At 42.7% G+C, this 22,183-nt stretch overlaps 1 protein-coding gene across 1 annotated transcript in view; it reads left to right on the forward strand.

Moving 5' to 3' along the window:
- The first annotated feature begins 5,882 nt into the window (after positions 1 to 5,882).
- LOC120473328 (SITS-binding protein) overlaps positions 5,883 to 22,183 on the forward strand; it is a 75,543-nt gene continuing 59,242 nt past the window's right edge. The window contains exons 1-2 of the mRNA XM_039663114.2: positions 5,883 to 6,832; positions 8,090 to 8,261. Coding sequence (XP_039519048.2) covers positions 6,362 to 6,832; positions 8,090 to 8,261 — 643 coding nt within the window. The 5' untranslated portion in view covers positions 5,883 to 6,361. The remainder of the gene's footprint in view (positions 6,833 to 8,089; positions 8,262 to 22,183) is intronic.

The raw sequence follows: 22,183 nt of genomic DNA on the forward strand, positions 1-22,183 counted from the left end.
ACTTTCAAGTTTACTCTATTCTTCTCCCAGTTCACCAGCCATTTCATGTATTTCGGGAGAAGTGGACCATTTGACATTTGTTAAATCCAACAGATTCGATTCTCTAAAATGTGGCATAAACTAACGCCCATTGCGTATAGCTCAACTAAGGTGTTTAAACAACAAAACACATCCACCTGCTCATATTTGACAATCGGAATATCAGATATTTCAAACGCATTCTCATCCTTTAGCATCATATGTTACAATATATGACAAAATGGCCAAATACTACGCACATGGCACCCGCTATCGTTAATATAACACGCGTTGTGATGGGTAGGTTTAGGTGTGGGGTAGGGTAGGGTATTCTCATATTACGCTAAAGGATTTATGACGCCTTGGGTTTGCGTGTTATATTAACGATAGTTATTTCCTGCTCTAGCCAACAAATTTGTGAAATAAAAGCAGATAATCAGTCATTCGGCGCTATTATGGCTGCGGTATGACAAGCAATGACGCGTCACCACGGAAACCATTAAGGGATACGATCTAAATATCGGGTGCCTTTAAAAACTTTTAAACTTATGTGTGAAAGGCTACATTTAAATGTGTCGTTGTTTTGTTTTGAGTTCATGCTCAATAAAATAAAGGAATTAATAGAGATGGACACAAAAATTACCACATTTTCTCCTGTTTGTCGCGCCCCACTCATCATGTTTCTATTCCCCACCAGTGGGGCGCGCCCCACACTTTGAGAAACGCTGTGTGATCGCCTCAGCGTGACTGTGTCTCAAACGTGTGCAACTGTCCCAGTCATGATTTGCGCAACATTACCCTGTGACCCTTCCACTGAGAACGCTCCACTCCAACCGGACCCTCTTTGATGAGAGCGACCAGATTTGTGCCCCCTGTGGTTTAGGTCCAATCATGGGGGTCGTAAATGGGGCTTGCGGAGGAGTCTGAGACGGGATCAGCCCTTTCTTGGCTCTCACCCGTGGGTTCCAGTGATTTCACTTGAGATACAGAAGCCTGCGATCATGGACATCGTGAGCATCGATTTAAAGGACTCGCCACCTCTTTCCCCTGCTCACGAGGAGCTGGTGGAGGTTATCATTTAGGCCATAGCTTAATTAAACAGCGATTGGCGGGCCGAGAACCAGGAAGCATATCGCAAGAGTGAACTGGACGAGTATATTTGCCTAGCAAAGCTCAATCATTGAGGCCTGCTCTTCTTTTCAGATCTACACAACGAGGTGTGGAGGTCTTAGAGCAAGCCATTAGTTTCTGCCCAGTATATTTGCGTCACTGAGATGTGTGTTTCTACGGGGGGTGCTATCAGATTTGGTTCGGGCACTCCCTGCCAGTCAGCCACTGCTGGGGCAAGATCCTCCAGGGCTGCTCAACTCGAGGTTTGAGGAGAGGGTATCATCTCTCTTGGCACATAAACTCCCTGGAGAAGATGGCTGTTTCTACCTTTGTAGTACTTCCTCCCAGATCTCAGGCTATAATATTCTTGTCCGTCCAGACAACCCATCGGTAGTCTCGTACATAAATCATCAGGGGGGTCCTGTGGTCAAATCCTCTTTGCAGACTGGCGCACCAGAGAGCAGATCACATCCCTGGGTACCTGAATCAGGGAGCACCATTTAATAACCTGTTTCACATGTGGCACTTTGAGGCCTGCAGTTCACGTGGGATTTCCAGCCTGGGTTTTAGCCGTGGTGCTAGAAGGGTTGTCCCTGGCACCTTTCGAGGCTCTGGACTCAGTATCTGACAAATTCCTTACACTAAAAATGGCATTTCTCTTGGTGTTTATGTTCCTTAAGAGGGTAGGAAATTTGCAGGCTCTGCCAGTTGCCTCCTCCTGCCTAGAGTTTGCCCAGGGTAGGGTCAAAGCCATCTTACACCCTAGCCATCTTACACTTTTGGTATGGGCCTTAAGTACCTACAATCTTGCATTACATGTTCTTGCAGGCCTGTCATCTTCATCATTTTGGGTTAGCGGACCAAGATAAGCTAAATCTGATTTGCCCAGTAATGGCTCTTGAGACTTACAGTACGTTCACTGGACTACACTGGTAGTAAGACTTGAAGATCGGGTACACCCAATTTTCCTTCTATCTGCTTGAGAGAGCCCACGATAACAGGAGTATGGCAGCTTCTAAAACTTTTTGTCAGAAGTCTCACTTCAGTAAGTATGTGATGCTGCGGGCTGGTCTTCTCCGCACACTTTTATAAGGTTTCATAGCATGGATCTGGACTACATACCAGGGTCACAAATGTTTTAGTCCCAAGCTGTGCTCCTAATGCTACGTTCACACCGGACGCGAATCGCGCGTCAAATTCGCGCCTGACACGTCTAGTTTGACGCTTGACCACTAGTGTTAATTCGCGTGTCAAGAGCGAAACTGGCGCGCGTAAAGTTTGAAGCGAAATTTACGCGCGTCAGAATCAAAATCCGTTGGCGGCCATTGTTTTTATGTCGACCGAGCATTCATCAAGAGAGTTACCGCTCTGTATTTACTCTGGAGAGCAGAACAGCGGCGTGGGGATCATCGTCGCCGTATATTTGTGTCCACCGGACCCTTCGGAGCCGAACCGTTTGGCGAGTTTCACCATTTGCTCGCTCCAGGAGCTGCGCTGGATGACGGCCGCTGTCAGCGGTACTTCCGCCTGTCACGCGCCCAGTTTGATGACCTGTTGTCCCGCATCTGAGCGAGGATCACCCTCGCCCTCATCCATCTAATCTAGCTGTCATTTTTGTTTTGATGAAAAATAGAGCCAGCCTTCAAAAGTTATTAACCTGTCCTGTGATTTTTTTTTTTTCTCTTTCTCACGTCCAGACACGAATTTATGCACATATGTTGATTGTCTTTACAACATAATACTATTTCTAGATATGGAATGAATAACATTCAATACAAAATGAACATGTCTCCTACTGTATATAGAAATAATGTTTTAAGTGATGAAACATTTGCTTTGTTGTGCATAATCCCACCATGCATTTAGTTATATTAACAAAATAATTTATTGAAGCATCCAGACACTTCACCACGTGAGCAAGCAGCTAGGCTCCTGATTGGTTAACGCGGCGCGAATTCACGCCAAAGTTCAGATTTTTCAACTCGGGCGGCAGACGCGAATTCGCGTCAAACGCGTGAATGCACGACGCTCAATTCGCGCCAACTTGACGCGCGAATGAGGCGTATTCGCGTCTTCCGCGCCGCGCTCCACGCCTCATTCGCACCGCAGAAATTTTTCACGCGCGTAAAGCGTCTTTGCATTGACTTAACATTGAAATCATTCGCGCCTGACGCCCTATTCGCTGCACATGCATATGTATTAATCATATTTGTTGTGTAAGCTTTTCAAATATTTATTTGAACTCATTTTAAATGAGTTGTATTCGCCACCTGCACGCTGGCACAATATATGGACTATGCTCGGTGGTCGAGTGGCTCACCATTCACTGTCGGTGAGATGGAAGAAGAGGACATTTAGCTGCAACCTCCTCACCCCACGACCACCATACAGTCATCATCAATCCTTGTTCCGGTGACCCCACCTGCCTGGGAACTCCTCCCTAGTCCTTTTCCACACCTCCTCATGCCAGCCATAGACCCAGAGACAGTGCCATGCCTGCCAAGGACTCAAAGCCAGAGCCCACCACAGACCCAGAGCCAAAGCCAGCCGGGTCTGACCAGGTGTGTAAGCCGGCCCCAATGTCCATGCAGGAGCTCAAACGTGAGCCATTGCCATCCCAGAGCCTAAACCTGCATTCTGAATATGATTGGACACTGAGCATGAGCTCACCACACACATGCTGTTGTGGGTCTCGTTCACCTACTACACGGGTCCTGCCTGGCTTCCAAGCTCCTTCACCCACTCCACTAGTTCCACCCAGCCCCAAGAGTCCTTTGACGCCACTGGTTCGGCCCAGCCACAAGCCTCCCACTGGGAGAAACATTGCTCTGACTTCATGCTCCTTGGCCCCGCCTTAGCTGGTTCCATCAAGTCCTCCTCCTCTGGCCTTGCTTCCTGGCTCTGCCTTGGGCTTTCCGTTTACCAGCATTGTCTAGGTGCGCAGATCCCCTGGCTCAACCTCGGGCCTTTGAGCCGATGACTCCACCTTGGCCTTTCAATCCTTCAGCTCCACCTTGGCCCGACGCTCCCTTGGCAACACCATGGTCTGTCATCCCTCAGGCTCTGCCGGGCTCCCTCGTCCCTCTGGCGTTGGATTGGTCAGGCATCACCCTGGTTACACCATGGACTTCCAGTGCCTGCAGCTCCACCTCTTTTCTTCACCCCTCCGGCTCCACCAGGCTCATCCTTTCCTTCCGGCTCTATCATTGTCCTCAATCCACCGGCTATGCCACGGTATGGTATGCCCTGTCTCCACATCAGTCCTGCGAGCCTGCAGTTCCACCATGCCCTCCAGCCCAGTGGTATCACACTGGGTCTTCCTCTACTTGGATCCACCTGGATCTCCACCTCTCTTGGCTTCACCTCAGTCAGTCGTGCTCCTGGCTCCTCTGTTCATTGGTTCCACCATGGGCATTCATCTTAATGGCTCTGCTTTTGGAGTCACTGTACATGAGGATTACAGGATTGCTGTCAAGGACACAGTACACTCTATCTTTGATATCCACACCAAGTAATTTACTGGTCAACCTCTTAGTCATCTCTGTGTATCTGTGTCTTCTCCTGGTGATCTTCTCTGTGCTCCTTCTCTTGTCTGCCCCCATTGTTATGGTAGCGCAGGGAAGAGGAGAGGATCTGCAGAAAAAAAAAAACAACAACAACCTTTTTTGGAAAGACAGCGACCGACACAAGACAACTGAAACACGGGTGTATATACACAGGACTACAAGAGGCGAACAAGACACAGGTGCAGGTAATAAAGACACAGGTGTCCTAGAACACATAAAAGACAAGGGAAATCGTGACACGTGTGCTCCCATCTCTGGCTGCAACAGATAAGATTAAAAGTTATATTCTGTTTGGTCATACCATGATATGCCATCTAGTCATGTGCCTTCTGTTAATCCTAAAATTGGCTCAACAAACTCAGCATTGTTCCTATTCACATCCCCGTGTCTGTGTGGATATCGTTACACTATTTTTGACTGAATTTATTAAACTATTAAAAATGGTTTTGAAAATTATAAATTAATAGAGATTGTAATAATTTGTGGCATACAGAAACTTTGCCAGTAAGTTTATGTTTTCTTTTGAGCATTGTGTTTTAATAATAATCATAAACGCAAGACATAAACAAGAAATACTTTATTTGAAATATGATTTCTTTTTTTAAATAGATTTTTTTATTTGCATTCATTTATTATTATTGTTGTGTATACATTCAAGAAGTAATGAAGACAATTGCATTAATTATTGCTCCTCGGGGCATTTTTACATCTTTAAAAAAAATGTTTACTGTTAAGAATGGTGTCAGTGTTATTATAAGAGCAAATTACTTAGCACCTTTTAAACTTCTAAAATACGTCTTTTTATAATTTGAGACATCTTTATTTGTCATTTGCCACATACTTAGAATGCACATAATACAATACACACAAATCATATAGGCTACATGATATACAAGTCAACACAAATGTACAATAAACATACGATGCACTGCATGGTGCTTAATGACGCAGATGGAGCGGTTCAATCTTTGAACAATAATGCATATTTTCCGCTTTCCTCTGGAGAAAATTAGACCAACAGTGTGGGAGTAATCGCCTACTTGGTGCACCTGCTGAAACATTGTGCGCAAGGTTAATGCGTGTTTCTTTCGCTTATGCATATGCGAGTAAATCACTCTGCACGCGCGTCTCCAAAATGCCCAGCGCGTGGACTCAGACTGAGAATGGGTGATTCATCACACACTGCGCTCTGTCCGGCCCCTGATCAGGGGCCCCGCTAATCGCAAAGCTCGCCTAATCACTTTCTCTTTTACCTTTCTGAAGAAGCAGTATGGAGTTACGTCACACCAGCGCGCAAAAGTGCCGGCCAAGCAAATAAGCCGCTGAGGTGCTATTTGTAGGCATTGCTGCCAAACCCGGGTAAGGCTGCTCACTCTTCTGCGATCAATGCTTTAAACTTTCTTTTGCACTAGAAGCAGCATGCGTTAAATTTCTGATTAATTCTGAAATGATTCTGTTTGGAGAACTTGATCCGTTGATGACCGGCGGCCGGTGCGCGCAACAACGCAATTAGATCAAATTCCGAAAAGTCACATTCACAGACAATCGAACGCGTTACCGTGAAGGACCGGGACATGATGACGATTCTGCATGTTTTAGCAGCGAGGTTGTCACTTTTTATCATCACTTTCGATTAGATTTGTTTTTTATTTATTTCTGAAATCACCATGCCACACACTCGCAACAGGAACCCAAGTCCAATCCCAGAGGTGACATGGGACACGGGGTTGAAAGAGATGAACGAGACCTGGAAAGGAGCTATTGCATGCTTGGGAGTTGCTATTTTTTTTGTCATGACAATTGGGATCATTTATTGGCAAGTTGTGGATCAGCCCAACAAGAACTGGATCCTTAAGGGGAGCTTTAGTGGGCTCATTTGGGAGAGACGGACGCAAACTCTGGTCATACAGACACTGACTGAGGACAAGACTTTTGCGGAGATAGACGTGGAGAACGTGGGGAACACTGATATTGAGGTTCCGTTCGTGAGGAACATGTGCTGGCTTAACAAAACCGAGTTCTGCTACACTTGGGATTCGGTCGCAGAGGTGAAGATATCTTTGGAATCGGAAGAGGACTCGGATACTGAGTGCTATAGTGTAACTTGGACTCCAATTCACTGCCATGTGGATCTGAAGGTAAAATATCATTGGAACTTTACTCTTGAAAATATAGGTTGTTACAGAATCAAAATAGTGTTTTTTTTTATAGAACCGGGTGTCTTTGAAAATCCGTTTTTAAGTCCCACAAAAATAGCTTAGGGTTATTTTTCAAAAACAAATCGTATTTGTTTCCCCCACACCTTCTTCATCTGATTTGAAGACTTAATATTTTACTTTTACTGAAAAATATGTAAAAACTAGCGAACCAAAAACCACGTAAAACTGTAAAACTGAGAGTTGTCCTTGTGTAGTGATTTTCGGGTAGGTTTTTTTTTTGGCTTTTTAAAAGTTCGATACGAAATTTCTCGCACGAAACCAAACTTATAGCTAAACGTCAATTTAAAGTCTGATAAAAAAACACCACATTTTTGTGAAAAATTTTTAATATTCAAATAAAAAAACTAATAAAATAAATCATCACTATGTATTAGATTATCGCTATCGCTATAGTTGCTATGGTTACCTCCGGCGAAATTGTCCAATGAAAATACACGCCTTGACTTGTGGATACTAAAATATTCCAAATTTATTACCAACTAAAACATAAAGCTAATCCATCCATTCTCAAAATTGCTTTATCCTCCACAATTAGGCTTATGTTAAAATAACATATTTATAAATAATTATTAAGTGGTTTCTTGTTTCCCAGTGTTGATAAAGAATATAGATAAAATGTGAATATTCTGTTTACTTGCAGCATTCATCTTTTTTTATTCATGCTGTCAAATAATGTCTGTGTACATACATATACAAACACATACGCATATAAACACAAACTTTTTTGTTAGATGTGATTAGTCGCGATTAATGAAGCAGGGTTTAAAGTTCACCGCACTGAAGCGGCCACAAAGATAAAGTACAATGTTACATACATTTCACAGATATCCGACAAGACAATGACTTTCTTTGTTCAGCAAACCTAAAGCTGTTCGGAAGTTTCCCAGTTTAATCCCTTCATTTTCATCCCTCTGTAATGCTCTGGCATGAGTTATTTCAGATTTAAGCCCAAGAACACATTCTTCAGTCCAATCCTTTGACTTTTAGATGTTCTGCACCTGTTTTTATGTGTTATGAGAGCCTAAAGCTTCTTAGCTAGATATGCATGTCCATATGCATGCAGGAACTCGATCAGTAAATGTATTGGCACTTTCACATGCAATAAGTCATCAAGCTTTGGTATAAAGATGGACCATGATACATTTTAAGGATAGTTATCCTCTCTCTCTCTCTCAGGACTGTTTTTCCATGGTGAATATTTCGTGGTACGGAGGAGCCAGTGTCCATGCGCTCAACTGGCCCATAAACGATGCCAACATTTCCATGCAGCCTTTCACAGTCAGCGATCTTAGGGACAACCCTTCTGGCTTCGGATCAGTTTTAGAGCGCTACTTCCTGGGATCCTCAGGTAAGCAAAGAGGAGCTCTGCGTCATTAACCTCTTCAGCCAAATTTGGCCACCCTGTAATTGCACACATTGTTGACCAGAGCAAACATGTATTTACTCAGGACTATGTACACAATTCAAAACAGCCTCGGGCCTGAGATCGCGCGGACCTACTGTACATAGAGCGTAACACAATACGGATGGTTACTTCTGCTTGGTGAAAGATTGCAAAACAAAGGACAGCGGATTTAAGTCTGAACCCATTGGTATTTGTCAGCAGATGTCTGATGTTTATATGGAGAGTTAATTAAGCAAACAATCTCAGAGGCAGATTTAAATAACCATTGTGTTTATGTCTGGCTGTTATTTTGATTGGAGGCAGGGTGGAGGACGTTTACAGACAGATGCAGTGAATTCAAGCATTATTCCACATATTTTACATTTTAGCTTTGTATATTTATTTCACACCAAAAAAGTACTGTCACAACAATGTGAAGTTTCAGAAAAATATGAATAAATATGAATAATAATTATTCATATTTATAACAATAATAAACACATTTTCATACTCATTCGAGCCCGTTCTCATCCCAAAGCGCCATATAAGACGCTTTTGCAAAAGCGTAAATATCCAACGCACATGGCACCCTTTAACGTGAAATGAGACGCAGATATATTTGGGCAGAAGGCGCCCCCTAGTGGTCTAACCCTTACCCTACACCATACCTAAACTTAACCATTAACCGAAGCGTCTCATTAGACGTTAAAGGGTGCCATGTGCGTTGGATATTTACGCTTTTGCAAAAGCGTCCTATATGGCGCTTTTCAGTATATTTAATAATTCTTGATCCTTATTTGGCAAAATTATTGAGCATGCTTTTAAATCTAAAAAATAATTCCGTAGCAAACTGTATTATTATTTTTTTATAGTGTAAGTTATGGTGTACTCGGGTTTGTGATGGAAATCACTTTTATGAAAAACTGCTCATAAGTTATGGGTTTGAATCAGTTCAATGAATCCTTCACTGAACTCATTTAAACTGTCAGAGTGTCTCGAAATTAAAGGAGTAGTTCAATTTTAAAAAAACTTTTGCTGATAATTTACTCACCCCCATGTCATCCAAGATGTCCACGTCTTTCTTTCTTCAGTCGAAAAGAAATTAAGGTTTTTGATGAAAACATTCCAGGATTTTTCTCCATATAATGGACTTCAATGGGAACCAAACGGTTCAAGGTCCAAAAGACAGTTTTAGTGCAAACTGTTCAAAAGGGCTTTAAACGATTCCAGACGATGAATAAGGGTCTTATCAAGCAAAACAATCACTCATTTAAAAAAAAAAAAACAAAGTTTAAGTTTTATATGCTCAAATGGTTGCCTTGCTCTGTTCTGTGATTTGCGTGCGTGACTCTCCTGTTCGAACTCATTCATCAAAATTAACAAATCTTTTCCAGAGTCAACTCATTCATTTCGTTCGTTGAATGACCCAAATGACACAAAAAAAGATTTGTTCGTTTTAATAAACGAGTTCGAACAGGAGAGTCACGAACGTGCATCACAGAACAGAGCAAGGCGACCATTTGAGCTTATAAAACTTAAACTTTTTTATTTATTTTTTAAACGAGCGATCGTTTCACTTGATAAGACCCTTATTCATCGTCTGAAAACGTTTAAAGCCCTTTGAACAGTTTGCAGTTTGCACTGAAAATGTCTTTTGGACCTTGAACAGTTTGGTTCCCAATGAAGTCCATTATATGGAGAAAATCCTGGAATTTTTTCATCAAAAACCTTAATTTCTTTTCGACTGAAGAGAGAAAGACATGGACATCTTGGATGACATGGGTGTAAGTAAATTATCAACAAAAGTTTTTTTTTAAATTTTAACCATGTTTTGTGTTTTAAGGATTGTGAAACATAAATCATAGGGGTGTAACGATACCCTCATGTCACAATTCGATACATATCAAGATACTGAACTCGCCATACAACATTATTGCGATTCTCCAAGACATATGCTAAAATGTTCTTTTGATTAAATGCTAAATTTGGTATTACAATATGGGTGTAAATGAACAGGCTTGGACTTGGACAATAGAGACACCAGAACAAACATATTCATGATTCTGAAGATGATTATGACTAGATATATTTATAGTAATTTAGGCCACTTTTTACTGGTAACATTAGACATTTGGCGTTATCAGAACCCACATTATATGCACTACATTATACAGTATTCAACAAATATAGCACTTTAAAGGGATACTCCACTTTTTTTGGAAATAGGCTCATTTTACCACTCCCCCAGAGTTAAACAGTTGAGTTTCACCGTTTTCGAATCCATTCAGGCGATTTTCTGCTATTTAGAAGAATGTCAGTAACCAGACAGTTTCTGGTCTCATTGACTTCCATAGTATATTTTTTTTCCTACTATGGAAGTCAATGAGACCAGAAACTGTCTGGTTACTGATATTCTTCTAAATAGCAGAAAATCGGCTGATTGCATTTGAAAACAGTAAAACTCAACTGTTTAACTCTGGGGGAGTGGTAAAATGAACCTATTTCCAAAAATAGTGGAGTATCCCTTTAATGTAGTACTGACAATAAAACTTGTTTTCTCACACAGTAATTATTATTTTGTGTGAACTAAACACAATACATATTGTCATATAAAGTATTGTGACACAATATATTGTTACACCCCTAATAAATCTCATCGGTTGCTGATATGATCAATTATTACACGGCTCTGTGGAATACTTGATTCTGATTGGTCAATTGCACCATCCAGCGGTACGTTACTCCACAATAACATCCATTGAAAAAGTTTTGCTTTTGGTGAGCTAATAAAATATTACAATTTTTATATTATTTAATATTATGCCTGCCAGTATCGTAGCCTCTGCTTTGATCACCATGTCGATGTTCATTCTGAGATAACAACCGGTTTGATGTACATTATCCCTTACTTAACGTCCGGCCAGACGATTCAACCACACAGCAGAAACCAGAACCGCCATCGACCTCCAGTACAGCACAGCGTCAATGCCTTGAGCTGGAAAAAGCTGTAAAATTCAAGCTTCCCAGATGCATGTCTCATTATTGACATGTGGAGGAAGTTTGAAACCACCGCGACTCTTCCTAGAATTGACCATGTGGTATTCTAAGAATCTGTAGGGTCAAGAGGGGGACGGAGAGCCCCATGGCTCCTCGGGAAGACCTGTGTTAAGATAGGAGGTCCTGTCACTAACCATCACTACAACACTTCGTCAATCACTTTGGGATGAAGGAGTTCCTATAAAATGGCTGTCCTAGATCCATGAGTTGACTAAAAAAAAAAAAAATGAAACATTTGCAATTGACACAGAACATCAACTTTGAACAATAAATGAAATGATTCTTGAGCTACTTTTTCTCACCTGGACTGGGCTTGCTCTATTTTACACTCTTAGAAGAAAAGGTTCTATATAGAACCTTAAAAGGTTCTATCAGCGCAACGTATTTGGAACCCCTAAAAGGTTCTATACACTCTTAAAAAAGGGTTCCTCTGGGTTCTATATAGAACCCTGGGGTTCCATACTTGGCCAATAGAACCTTTTACCCCCCAAAAAATGGTTCTATATACAGTAGAACCATTTTGGAGTTCCATATATGAAGCGGGGGATGGAACCATTTCTGGTTCTAAATAGAACCATTTCTTCTAAGAGTGTACCAAGGTAAAGGACCTTTCAGTGCTATACATGCCGGTCTTGAGCCCCTGCATTAGTAAAGTGCGATTGCTCCCCATTTCTCTCAACATTGGGAAATTAGAGCTATCAGTCGATACGTGGGAAAACAACAGTGTTGTAGTCGAGACCACCTCACTCGAGTCCGAGTCTAGACCGAGACCATAGAGAGTCGAGTCCGAGTCGAGTCCGAGACCAGAGACGGTCGAGTCCAAGTCGAGACCGAGACCAGTGAGGGTTGATTACCTAATTTACTTTTATTTACTTAGAGAAATCCTTTTTTTTTTTTTTTTTTTTTTACTGAATTTACTTAGAGTTTAAAAAATATGATCAGTTTAGGGTAAAAATGCCACATAGTAGGTGGTGTTAAAAGTAATTTTATTACAATTTGTCATGCGCAGTTGCGCACTAGAAAATCACCAATCACTGGGCGTGTCAATCAATTTAAAGAAATATTTTATTAACATACATTAATAATCATGAAAAATATTTTGAATTGAACACGAGTGGACTCGGGAATAAGTCAGAGTCCTAAAAAAAAAAAAAAATGTTCGAATACGAGTCAATTCCGAGTCCAAATGCACACGAGTCCATGACAAGACCAAGACCATTAAAATATGGTCTCGAGACCGAGTCCGAGACGAGTCCGAGTCTCGAGTACTACAACACTGGAAAACAATGTACTTTTTTGAATAAGTAACTCAGATATTTTGTTTACTGGTGACTTGAAGACTTGAACTCACATTACCCCCAACACTGGTAATAACGTTGGCCAACAACACTAGTGGTAAACAGCTGCCACCTTTACTCATTCATGGTGCAAACATACCGCTTTTTGGATTTCTGGTGTGATAAAATGTTCATTAACGGCTAATAATGTCATCGAAGGGGCGTCGTGGTGCTTCAGACCACCAGACGTGCCATGAGAGGCTTGTTTAGGTGGGCAGCTGGTCTCTAAACATGGTTACCACTCAAAGCCGAGACACCCTCACACACAATCCAGCAATTAATAACCCGACTTACTCAACACAGTCACGCTGCTTTTTTCGTGCGGGCGCATTGTTTGCACCCTCATCGGTGTCTTCCATGTTTCGCGTGTGAGCTTTCGGCAGCTGAGAAGTGAAAGTGGTAATCTGCGTCCCAGACGGCTGAACAGAATTAGATTAAAGCGAAAGGGCATGTCGTCAGCTAAGGCCATAATATTCATCATGTGATATAAACAAAGGCCTTTTATGATTTCCCTAGATCATTGTTTGCACAGGCCCACAAAGAGTTATGTAACGGCGTGAGCAGTTCAACCGAAATTTTAATCCCCGTTCCACCTCGCTTAGAGGACGGCCTCGGTTTCGTGGAGAGACCTCTCCAACCCCTCTGTAATCGGCTCACTTTTGAGACAGAAATGTCGAGCTTCCTGCCAATGCAGCTGTCTTGTGTTGCCAAGCAACCACAGACATATCATGGTATATAATGGCCAGTGGCATAACAATGACAGTCATGTTGGCTCAGATTCGTAAGGCGACCCGGCAGCTGTCTGTGGTCGCGGCTCTCGCCTTCTATTGGTCGGCGATGTGTTGATAATGGACGTAATTGTTTTTTCTGAGTTGCCGCTCTGCAGGCAAAAGGCATGTTGTTATTCAGGCCTGTAAAACGAGCCCCCGGTGACCCGGGGCAAACCCAAAGGTAAACTTTTCAGCGCTGTATATTTACATTTAGGCCTTGAAATCGGATAGGGGTTTTAAACCGATTGGTGATGTGGGGATTCGGTCATGCGACGTCTGTCAAATAGCTTTGTCCACTTTGTTGATGAGAGACATTATTGATGTGTCCAGGCAAGTTATGTCCGGTCCAAAATGATGACTGACTCATCTCTTAAAAAGATTATGACATATTTAGATTGTGCTAGTCTCCAAGTAGTGATTGTCCCTCTGTGTCCACGTGTATTAGCTGTGTGTTTCTATGCCAATTCATTGTTGACCCTTAAGAAAAAGACGTTTATTCAAGTGTGCTGTTTGTATACTTATTTTAAAAGATAAGCATAAGTATATAGTATAAAGATACTTACTTTATATTGCAGATTTAGCGCTTTTATGTCAAAATATTGACTTGCTTACCATTTCATGATGCTTACCATTCTCATATTCCGATTCTCAAATGTGTAAGTCAGTTTGTCGTTTTAAAAAAAGAAAGAAAAAGATCTTTATCTGTAACGCGAGATGGATGCCGTGTTTGGGCCGCAGTTCAGATATTTCTGTCTGTTAGATTTATTACAGTGCAGGAATTCATCAGTTTCTCCCGAAATACATGAAATGAAATAGCTGAGAAAAATAGAGTTGACTTTATAATTATTTACACAGTATCTATCTGATATGAATAAAAACCGTCGCAAATTATTTGAATGGGTTGTTATTTCTGCTTCCATAGACACCATTGTAGATTTTACAAACTAAAAATGTACTGTTTTGCTATAATATATTATATATATTTAAATGTCTGTAACCTAAAATAAATATTATGTGGTTAAAAACACTGAACAGTTGTGATATAGCCTATGACAAGCGCTGCGCTCGTCTGTGTTTGGCTCAGCGCCAGCCATAGCACAAGCACGCAGTTTGAATCTGGCAGTCACTGTACATTCGCTCCATAGACTCGCTCTGTGCTTAGCTGCTGTAGAGCGTGCCGAATTCGAAATTGCTGATATACAGGAAAATATGTGGAAAATGAGAATATATTACGAAAATACCCCGTGGCATTTAAACGATGTCCAATTGGCACTAAGGGGCCTAAAGTGTGCCAAGAAAACATCCCCCACACCATTACACCACCACCACCAGCCTGCACAGTGGTAACAAGGCATGACGGATCCATGTTCTCATTCTGTTTACGCCAAACTCTGACTCTACCATCTGAATGTCTCAACAGAAATCGAGACTCATCAGACCAGGCAACATTTTTCCAGTCTTCAACTGTCCAATTTTGGGGAGCTCTTGCAAATTGTAGCCTCTTTTTGCTATTTGTAGTGGAGATGAGTGGTACCCGGTGGGGTCTTCTGCTGTTGTAGCCCATCCGCCTCAAGGTTGTGTGTGTTGTGGCTTCACAAATGCTTTGCTGAATACCTCGGTTGTAACGAGTGGTTATTTCAGTCAAAGTTGCTCTTCTATCAGCTTGAATCAGTCGGCCCATTCCCCTCTGACCTCTAGCATCAACAAGGCATTTTCGCCCACAGGACTGCCGCATACTGGATGTTTTTCCCTTTTCACACCATTATTTGTAAACCCTAGAAATGGTTGTGTGTGAAAATCCCAGTAACTGAGCAGATTGTGAAATACTCAGACTGGCACCAGCAACCATGCCACGCTCAAAATTGCTTAATCACCTTTCTTTCCCATTCTGACATTCAGTTTGGAGTTCAGGAGATTGTCTTGACCAGGACCACACCCCTAAATGCACTGAAGCAACTGCCATGTGATTGGTTGATTAGATAATTATATTAATGAGAAATTGAACTGGTGTTAATCCTTTAGTTGAGTGTATAGCGCTTTAAACAATATAGATTGTTTCGAAGCAGCTTTACAGAGATAAACATACAATTTAAGGTAACAGAGATTGGTTTGGTTTTATAGCGGTTCTTGAATGTTATTTTCCAGCTAAATTTAGTTTTGATTGATTCACTTCCGGTGAAATGAAATGTGCGTTTGTTATACTTGTAGTTGCTATATTTTCCATTTGTTATAGTTTGCTATAGTTACTTACATTCAAGTGTTGATAACAAAGGATGCATGAAGCTTGAATAAAATGTTTTTAAAATGCAAAAAACACTAACCTTAAGTATGAGCAATAGCAATAGTGATCTGTGACCTGGAAAACACCTGTAATAAGAAGATTTAAGTAGAGCTGCTCGATTAGTAAAAGTTTACACTGATGTCTATGTTAGCGATCAAAATAGAGTAAATCAGCCTTTGAAAGTAACTTGACACTTCAAATAAAGATTGAATTAATGACATTGTTACACCAGTAGGTGGCGACGAGTCACTAATAAAAGATTTATTTGTCATTGAATCATTCATTAAAGAGATTTATTCAAAAACATATATGTAGTTGTTATGGGTAGTCGTGACTGAATGGTCATGAGCAGATGTAGCACTCAGGAGAAGTTAGATGAGTTTGCATAGATGGGATTTTATTTATCCATAATTAAGGCCAATGAAAAGCAAAAAAAAAAAATTAACAACAAAAAAAAATACTTTTGAATAAACAAAGTAATTGACATGAGTCAAAATAAATACATTTAAAAAAAAAAAACTTTTACAACAGTTCAAACATTGACCTTAACACAAGTCAGTATATTAGAGCAAGGACAGACTTATGTCCTTTCACCCCGCGCTCCCTTTACAGAATGAAAATACTAGCCTTTATAGACCTGAGTTCACCCATGGAATTGGAACATACCAACACATGATTATGATACAGGGGTGACTCAGATGACAACAGCATAAATGCTTAAAAACAGCATGAAATACAACCTCTATAAAACTAGAAAATTACAGAATATTATTTCTACAGTTTCAGCTGACAATTGGCAAGCAAAAAGTCACATTAATAGCTACGAATTAATTAAACTCAAACTCCGGGTAATTTTTCTCTTGACCCGGAAGTCATAGCGTCATTTAAACCCCACAATAGCGGCACATTTTCCTTTACTCAAACAAACCAGAGACGCGAGTACAACAAAGATGGTATGTGAACACAATGTTTCTCTTAAACTAAATAAACAGATACCTATTGAAAACATGTATTCTGTGATTATTGTAACTGAATAACTGTGATGTAGATGACATAATTTTCTTGAAAACAGCAAGATATGTATTGATGGAAGTATATAGCATTTAAATCCCCGCAGTATTAGCTGTTAAAGATGTGCACACCAAAAGCTACGGGATATATGAGTTTTTGTTATGAAAGGCTAGATTAACCGCTAATTTATGACAGAATAAAGATTAACAAAAACTTTAACGTGCTAGACAAACATTCGGATCACATTTACACACAGTCTTTGTGTACAAGGATAGGCAGCGTATCGCTGCCGTGACGATAGCTATGCGCCCCGTCACACACCCCCCCCCCCTTAAGAGAGAACGTCTAGGTCCATCTCCTGACGTGAAAGAAAGTCAGCAATAACGTTATCCTTTCCCGTTCTATACTTCACTGTAAACCTGTATGGCTGCAAGGACAGGTGCCATCGGGTGATTCTGGAATTAAAGTCACGCATACGATGTAGCCATTGCAAGGGCCTGTGGTCTGTCTCCAAGACAAACTCTTTGCCAACAAGGTAATATTTTAAAGTGTCCAGCGCCCACTTGATGGCCAGACACTCCTTTTCTATGGTGGAGTACCGAGTCTCACGAGGGAAAAGTTTGCGGCTCACAAACTGTATAGGTCTTTTGTCCTCCCCCTCACCCTGCAGCAACACTGCTCCTAGTCCAATGCCAGAAGCGTCCGTTTGCACCGTGAAGGGTAAGGAAAAGTCAGGACTCTGCAACACTGGTTCGTGGCACATGCTCTCCTTGAGGTCGTGGAAAGCTGCCTGACACTCTGCAGTCCAGACGACTTTATTGGGACTGGTCTTACGAGTGAGATCTGACAAGGGAGCTGCTCGGCTTGAAAAGTCGGAAATAAAGCGCCGGTACCATCCGACCAACCCCAGAAAAGATCTAACCCCCTTCTTGGTTGTAGGCGGCTGGGAGTTGCGTATGGCTTCCACCTTGCTGACCTGAGGACGTATAGTACCGCAACCCAGGACATATCCCAAGTAGCATACTTCAGACCTGGCAAGTTGGCATTTGCTGGCATTTACTACCAACCCGGCCTGCCGAATCCTTCGGAAGACATCACTAAGGTGTTGAAGATGTTCTTCCCACGACGAACTGTAAATAATGACATCATCAATGTAAGCAGCGGCATGGTCCTCAGCGCCCCTCAGCACCTCATCCATGAGACGCTGGAATGTTGCTGCAGCTCCATGAAGGCCAAAGGGCATGACCTTAAACTGAAACAATCCTGATGGAGTTTTGAAGGCGGTCAGTTCTCGTGCTTGGGTGTTGAGTGGCACTTGCCAGTATCCTTTACACAAGTCCAAGGTGCTGAGGAACTCAGCCTTTCCCAGGCGCTCCACCAACTCGTCTACACGAGGCATGGGATATGGATCAAAAGCTGATATGTTATTCAGTTTCGAAAAGTCTACACAGAAGCGGAGCCCCCCATCCTTTTTTGGCACCAGGACCACAGGACTGCACCACTCACTATGTGAAGTCTCAATCACCCCCATTTCCAGCATCGCCACCACCTCCTGCTTCAGCGCGGGGATCAGTCGCGCTGGAACCCTGGTGGTGGTCTGCCGAATAGGACCTGGAGAAGTCAGCCGGATGTCATGGGTGATGATGTCGGTTCGCCCTGGCTGGTCTCGGAACAGGCCTCTTGGGATGATTCTCTTTAGGTCCTCCTGCTGTTCATTTGTCAAATGGGTAACAGAGGGGTAGGTTGACTCGCCGCCCACAGTCGGAAAATACTGCTCCAACGGCTCCTCTTCCTCTTCCACAGTCCGCGCCCACAGCTGATCTTGTACAGAAGATGGTCGATCAATCCATTGTTTTAAGAGATTCACGTGGAAGATCTGTTTAGAGTGACGTCTGTCTGGCATTGAGATTTCATAGGTAACCTCACCGACCTTGCGAAGTACCTTGAAGGGGCCTTGCCACTTTGCCAGCAAACTGCTTTCTGATGAAGGCAACAGTAGCAGCACTTTCTGTCCGGACACAAAGGTGCGACTACGTGCTGTCTGATCATACCACGTTTTCTGCCTTGTTTGAGCCTGAGCCAGATGTTGGTGAGCCCTGGAACTCAGCTGGTCCAGCTTCTCTCGCATTTTCAGGACATAACTCACAATGCTGGTTGGCTGATGAGGAGCGTCCCCCTCCCAACTCTCTCGGAGAATGTCCAGTGGGCCTCTCACTTCCCGTCCAAACAAGAGTTCGAAGGGGGAGAACCCGGTGGATGCCTGCGGTACCTCTCTGTAGGCAAACAATAGGTATGGAAGCCACTGGTCCCAGTCAGCTCCTGATTCAGACACAAACTTCCGCAACATCGACTTCAGGGTCTGATTGAATCTCTCAACCATACCATCGGTCTGCGGGTGGTAGGGTGTGGTTTTAATGCCCCGAATTCCTAACAGGGAATAGACCTGTCTCAGTATCTTGCTGGTAAAATTAGTTCCCTGATCAGTTAAGATTTCTTTGGGGACACCAACACGGGAGAAAAGTTGAATCAAACTATTGGCCACTTGCCTTGCTTTAGTATTTCTGAGGGGGAATGCTTCAGGGTAACGTGTTGCGTAATCGCAAATTACTAAGATATAGCGGTGCCCTGCCTTACTCCTCTCCAAGGGACCAACTACATCCATAGCGATTCGACTAAAAGGCGTGTCAATAATTGGGAGACTGATGAGGGGAGCTTTTAAACCTCTTTTGGAGCGAGCAGACAACTTGCACTCTGGACAAGACCTAGAGTACTCTGCTATGTCCCTGTTAACACCTGGCCAATAAAATCTTTGCAGGATTCTCTTTTCAGTCTTCTCCCTGCCTAGATGTCCTGACCATGGATTACTATGACCTAGGTGTAACACTTTGTCTCTCAGAGTCTTAGGAACCACCAACTGTTCAGTGTCCGTACTCACCCGATACAATTTCCCATTATTAACAACAAAACACTGGTCACCCTCCCTCATTGCTTCCCTAGCCTCATCATCAGTCTTGACAGAAGAAAAGCAAGAGCTAAGTGTGGGGTCTTCCTGTTGAAGCTTCTCGAAGTCTACAAAGGCGTCAATGTCCTCTAGCTGTGGAAAGGACAGGCTTTCCTGCACCAATGTACCTGCCACCTTTGCTCTGCGCTTCTCTGCCTTGGACTTTTTAGGTTTATCACCCGGACAATTCTCAAATGGTAACTCTGACCACACATTAGAGTCCATTTTGGTCTTGGCCTGTGCTCTAGTTGTAACATAGGCACTGACTGTGTTAACACTTTGCAATAGCTCTGTAAGAACTGGCACATCCTGGCCTAAAATCACTGGGTAAGGGCATTTGTCTAAAATCCCTACGGTTAACAAATATTTTTGGCCATTAATCTCTATGAGAACCTCACTGGTCTGGTGCTCTGTCTCATCTCCATGCACACAACGGACCCTCACTTTACCCACGGGCTGGAAATCAGACCTCAAACAAGATTGAAGAACGAAAGACTGACTACTTCCTGAGTCAACTAAAGCCTGTACCATCTTTCCATTTATCTTCACAGGGACAGTAACATCAGAAGAAACACAAGATAAGTGCTTGCTAGGGCCAGGTAGGTAACATAGTCTAGAATCAGACACTTTCTTCAGTGTACAATTGGGCCTAATGTGACCTTGCTGACCACAACCGTGACATATAGGTACTCTATGTGTTGCTGCTGGTGTGGGGCTAACATTGGGACTATTAGATGGTCTAACCACACGACTGTTACCACCCGCAGGCCTACCAGGAACTGTCTTCTCTGGTTCTCTCTGGGCTGCTTGGTAGGGTCTTCTCCAGTCCTGTTGTTGTGGACCCAGATGATAGCCTCTTCTGTTTTGTCTGGCCGCCATGAAGGTCTCCACCAGCTCTGCTGCTTGCGCCGACGACCCCGGGGTGCGCTCCTTCACCCATACTTGCAACTCAGGGTACAGCATGCCCAGAAATTGCTCCAACACGATTTGGTCACACACCTGGTCCCTGGTTTGGGTTTCTGGAACTAGCCACTTCTCCATCAGGTCCTTTAGCCGGGCTTGAAGTTCTTTCGCCGTCTCCCCCTCCTTGATAGACTTGGAGCGGAAAGTCTCTGCACTGATGTTGAACTTGTTAAGAATGGCTTGCTTCACTTTCATGTAATCTTGGCTGTCTTCAACGCACATGGCTACATAGGCTGATCTGGCCTTACCATTCAACAAGGGCACAAGGTACAATACCCAAGTCTCCTGGGGCCATTGACTTGCTGCTGCGAGTCTTTCGAAGGTAGTCAAATAGTGTTCAATATCTTCATCCTCTTCATACGCGGACATCCTAGGGGGTTTCCACCCCCGTTGGAGGTTCATCGGTGTTGCAAGGCCGAGAGCTGTAGAGTTAAGGGAGCTCTGCATCCCTGGTACTGGGTGCTGACCTGGATGTGGCTGAGGAGTTGGTACATCCAGGAATGGCATGTTGAGCGGATCAAAGGCTGTCGTAGTGCGTGAACTGGATGGGTACATCTGCTGCCGTCCGGCGAGTGGTTGGCCCATCGACTGTGTTAATATTGTGTCGCCACTCACTAGTTGCTGCAGTTGCTTGAATTGGTGCTCCATACCTTTCCATCTCCGTTCTTGCCGAAGCGCCTCTGCCTCCAACTGGTCCTGCTGATGCCGCTGAGACTCCGCCATAGTTTTTACAATCCTCTCCAAGCGGTCTGTCCTGTCTTCCACCACCGGAGTAGGATGCTTGGATGACACAGTAGATTTTGGCCTAGTACTCATAGCCGATCCATCTCTAGGGGGCGCTGTACCACTGCCTTGATTATCCATCTTGAATCCCCGAGTGCTGCTCAGACACTGTTTACCCGGAAACCGCTGCCACCAAATGTTATGGGTAGTCGTGACTGAATGGTCATGAGCAGATGTAGCACTCAGGAGAAGTTAGATGAGTTTGCATAGATGGGATTTTATTTATCCATAATTAAGGCCAATGAAAAGCAAAAAAAAAAAATTAACAACAAAAAAAAATACTTTTGAATAAACAAAGTAATTGACATGAGAGTCAAAATAAATACATTTAAAAAAAAAAACTTTTACAACAGTTCAAACATTGACCTTAACACAAGTCAGTATATTAGAGCAAGGACAGACTTATGTCCTTTCACCCCGCGCTCCCTTTACAGAATGAAAATACTAGCCTTTATAGACCTGAGTTCACCCATGGAATTGGAACATACCAACACATGATTATGATACAGGGGTGACTCAGATGACAACAGCATAAATGCTTAAAAACAGCATGAAATACAACCTCTATAAAACTAGAAAATTACAGAATATTATTTCTACAGTTTCAGCTGACAATTGGCAAGCAAAAAGTCACATTAACAGCTACGAATTAATTAAACTCAAACTACGGGTAATTTTTCTCT

Source organism: Pimephales promelas, chromosome 25 (assembly GCF_988280905.1).
Source record: "Pimephales promelas chromosome 25, fPimPro1.hap1.1, whole genome shotgun sequence".
In the NCBI taxonomy this organism is placed as follows: domain Eukaryota; kingdom Metazoa; phylum Chordata; class Actinopteri; order Cypriniformes; family Leuciscidae; genus Pimephales; species Pimephales promelas.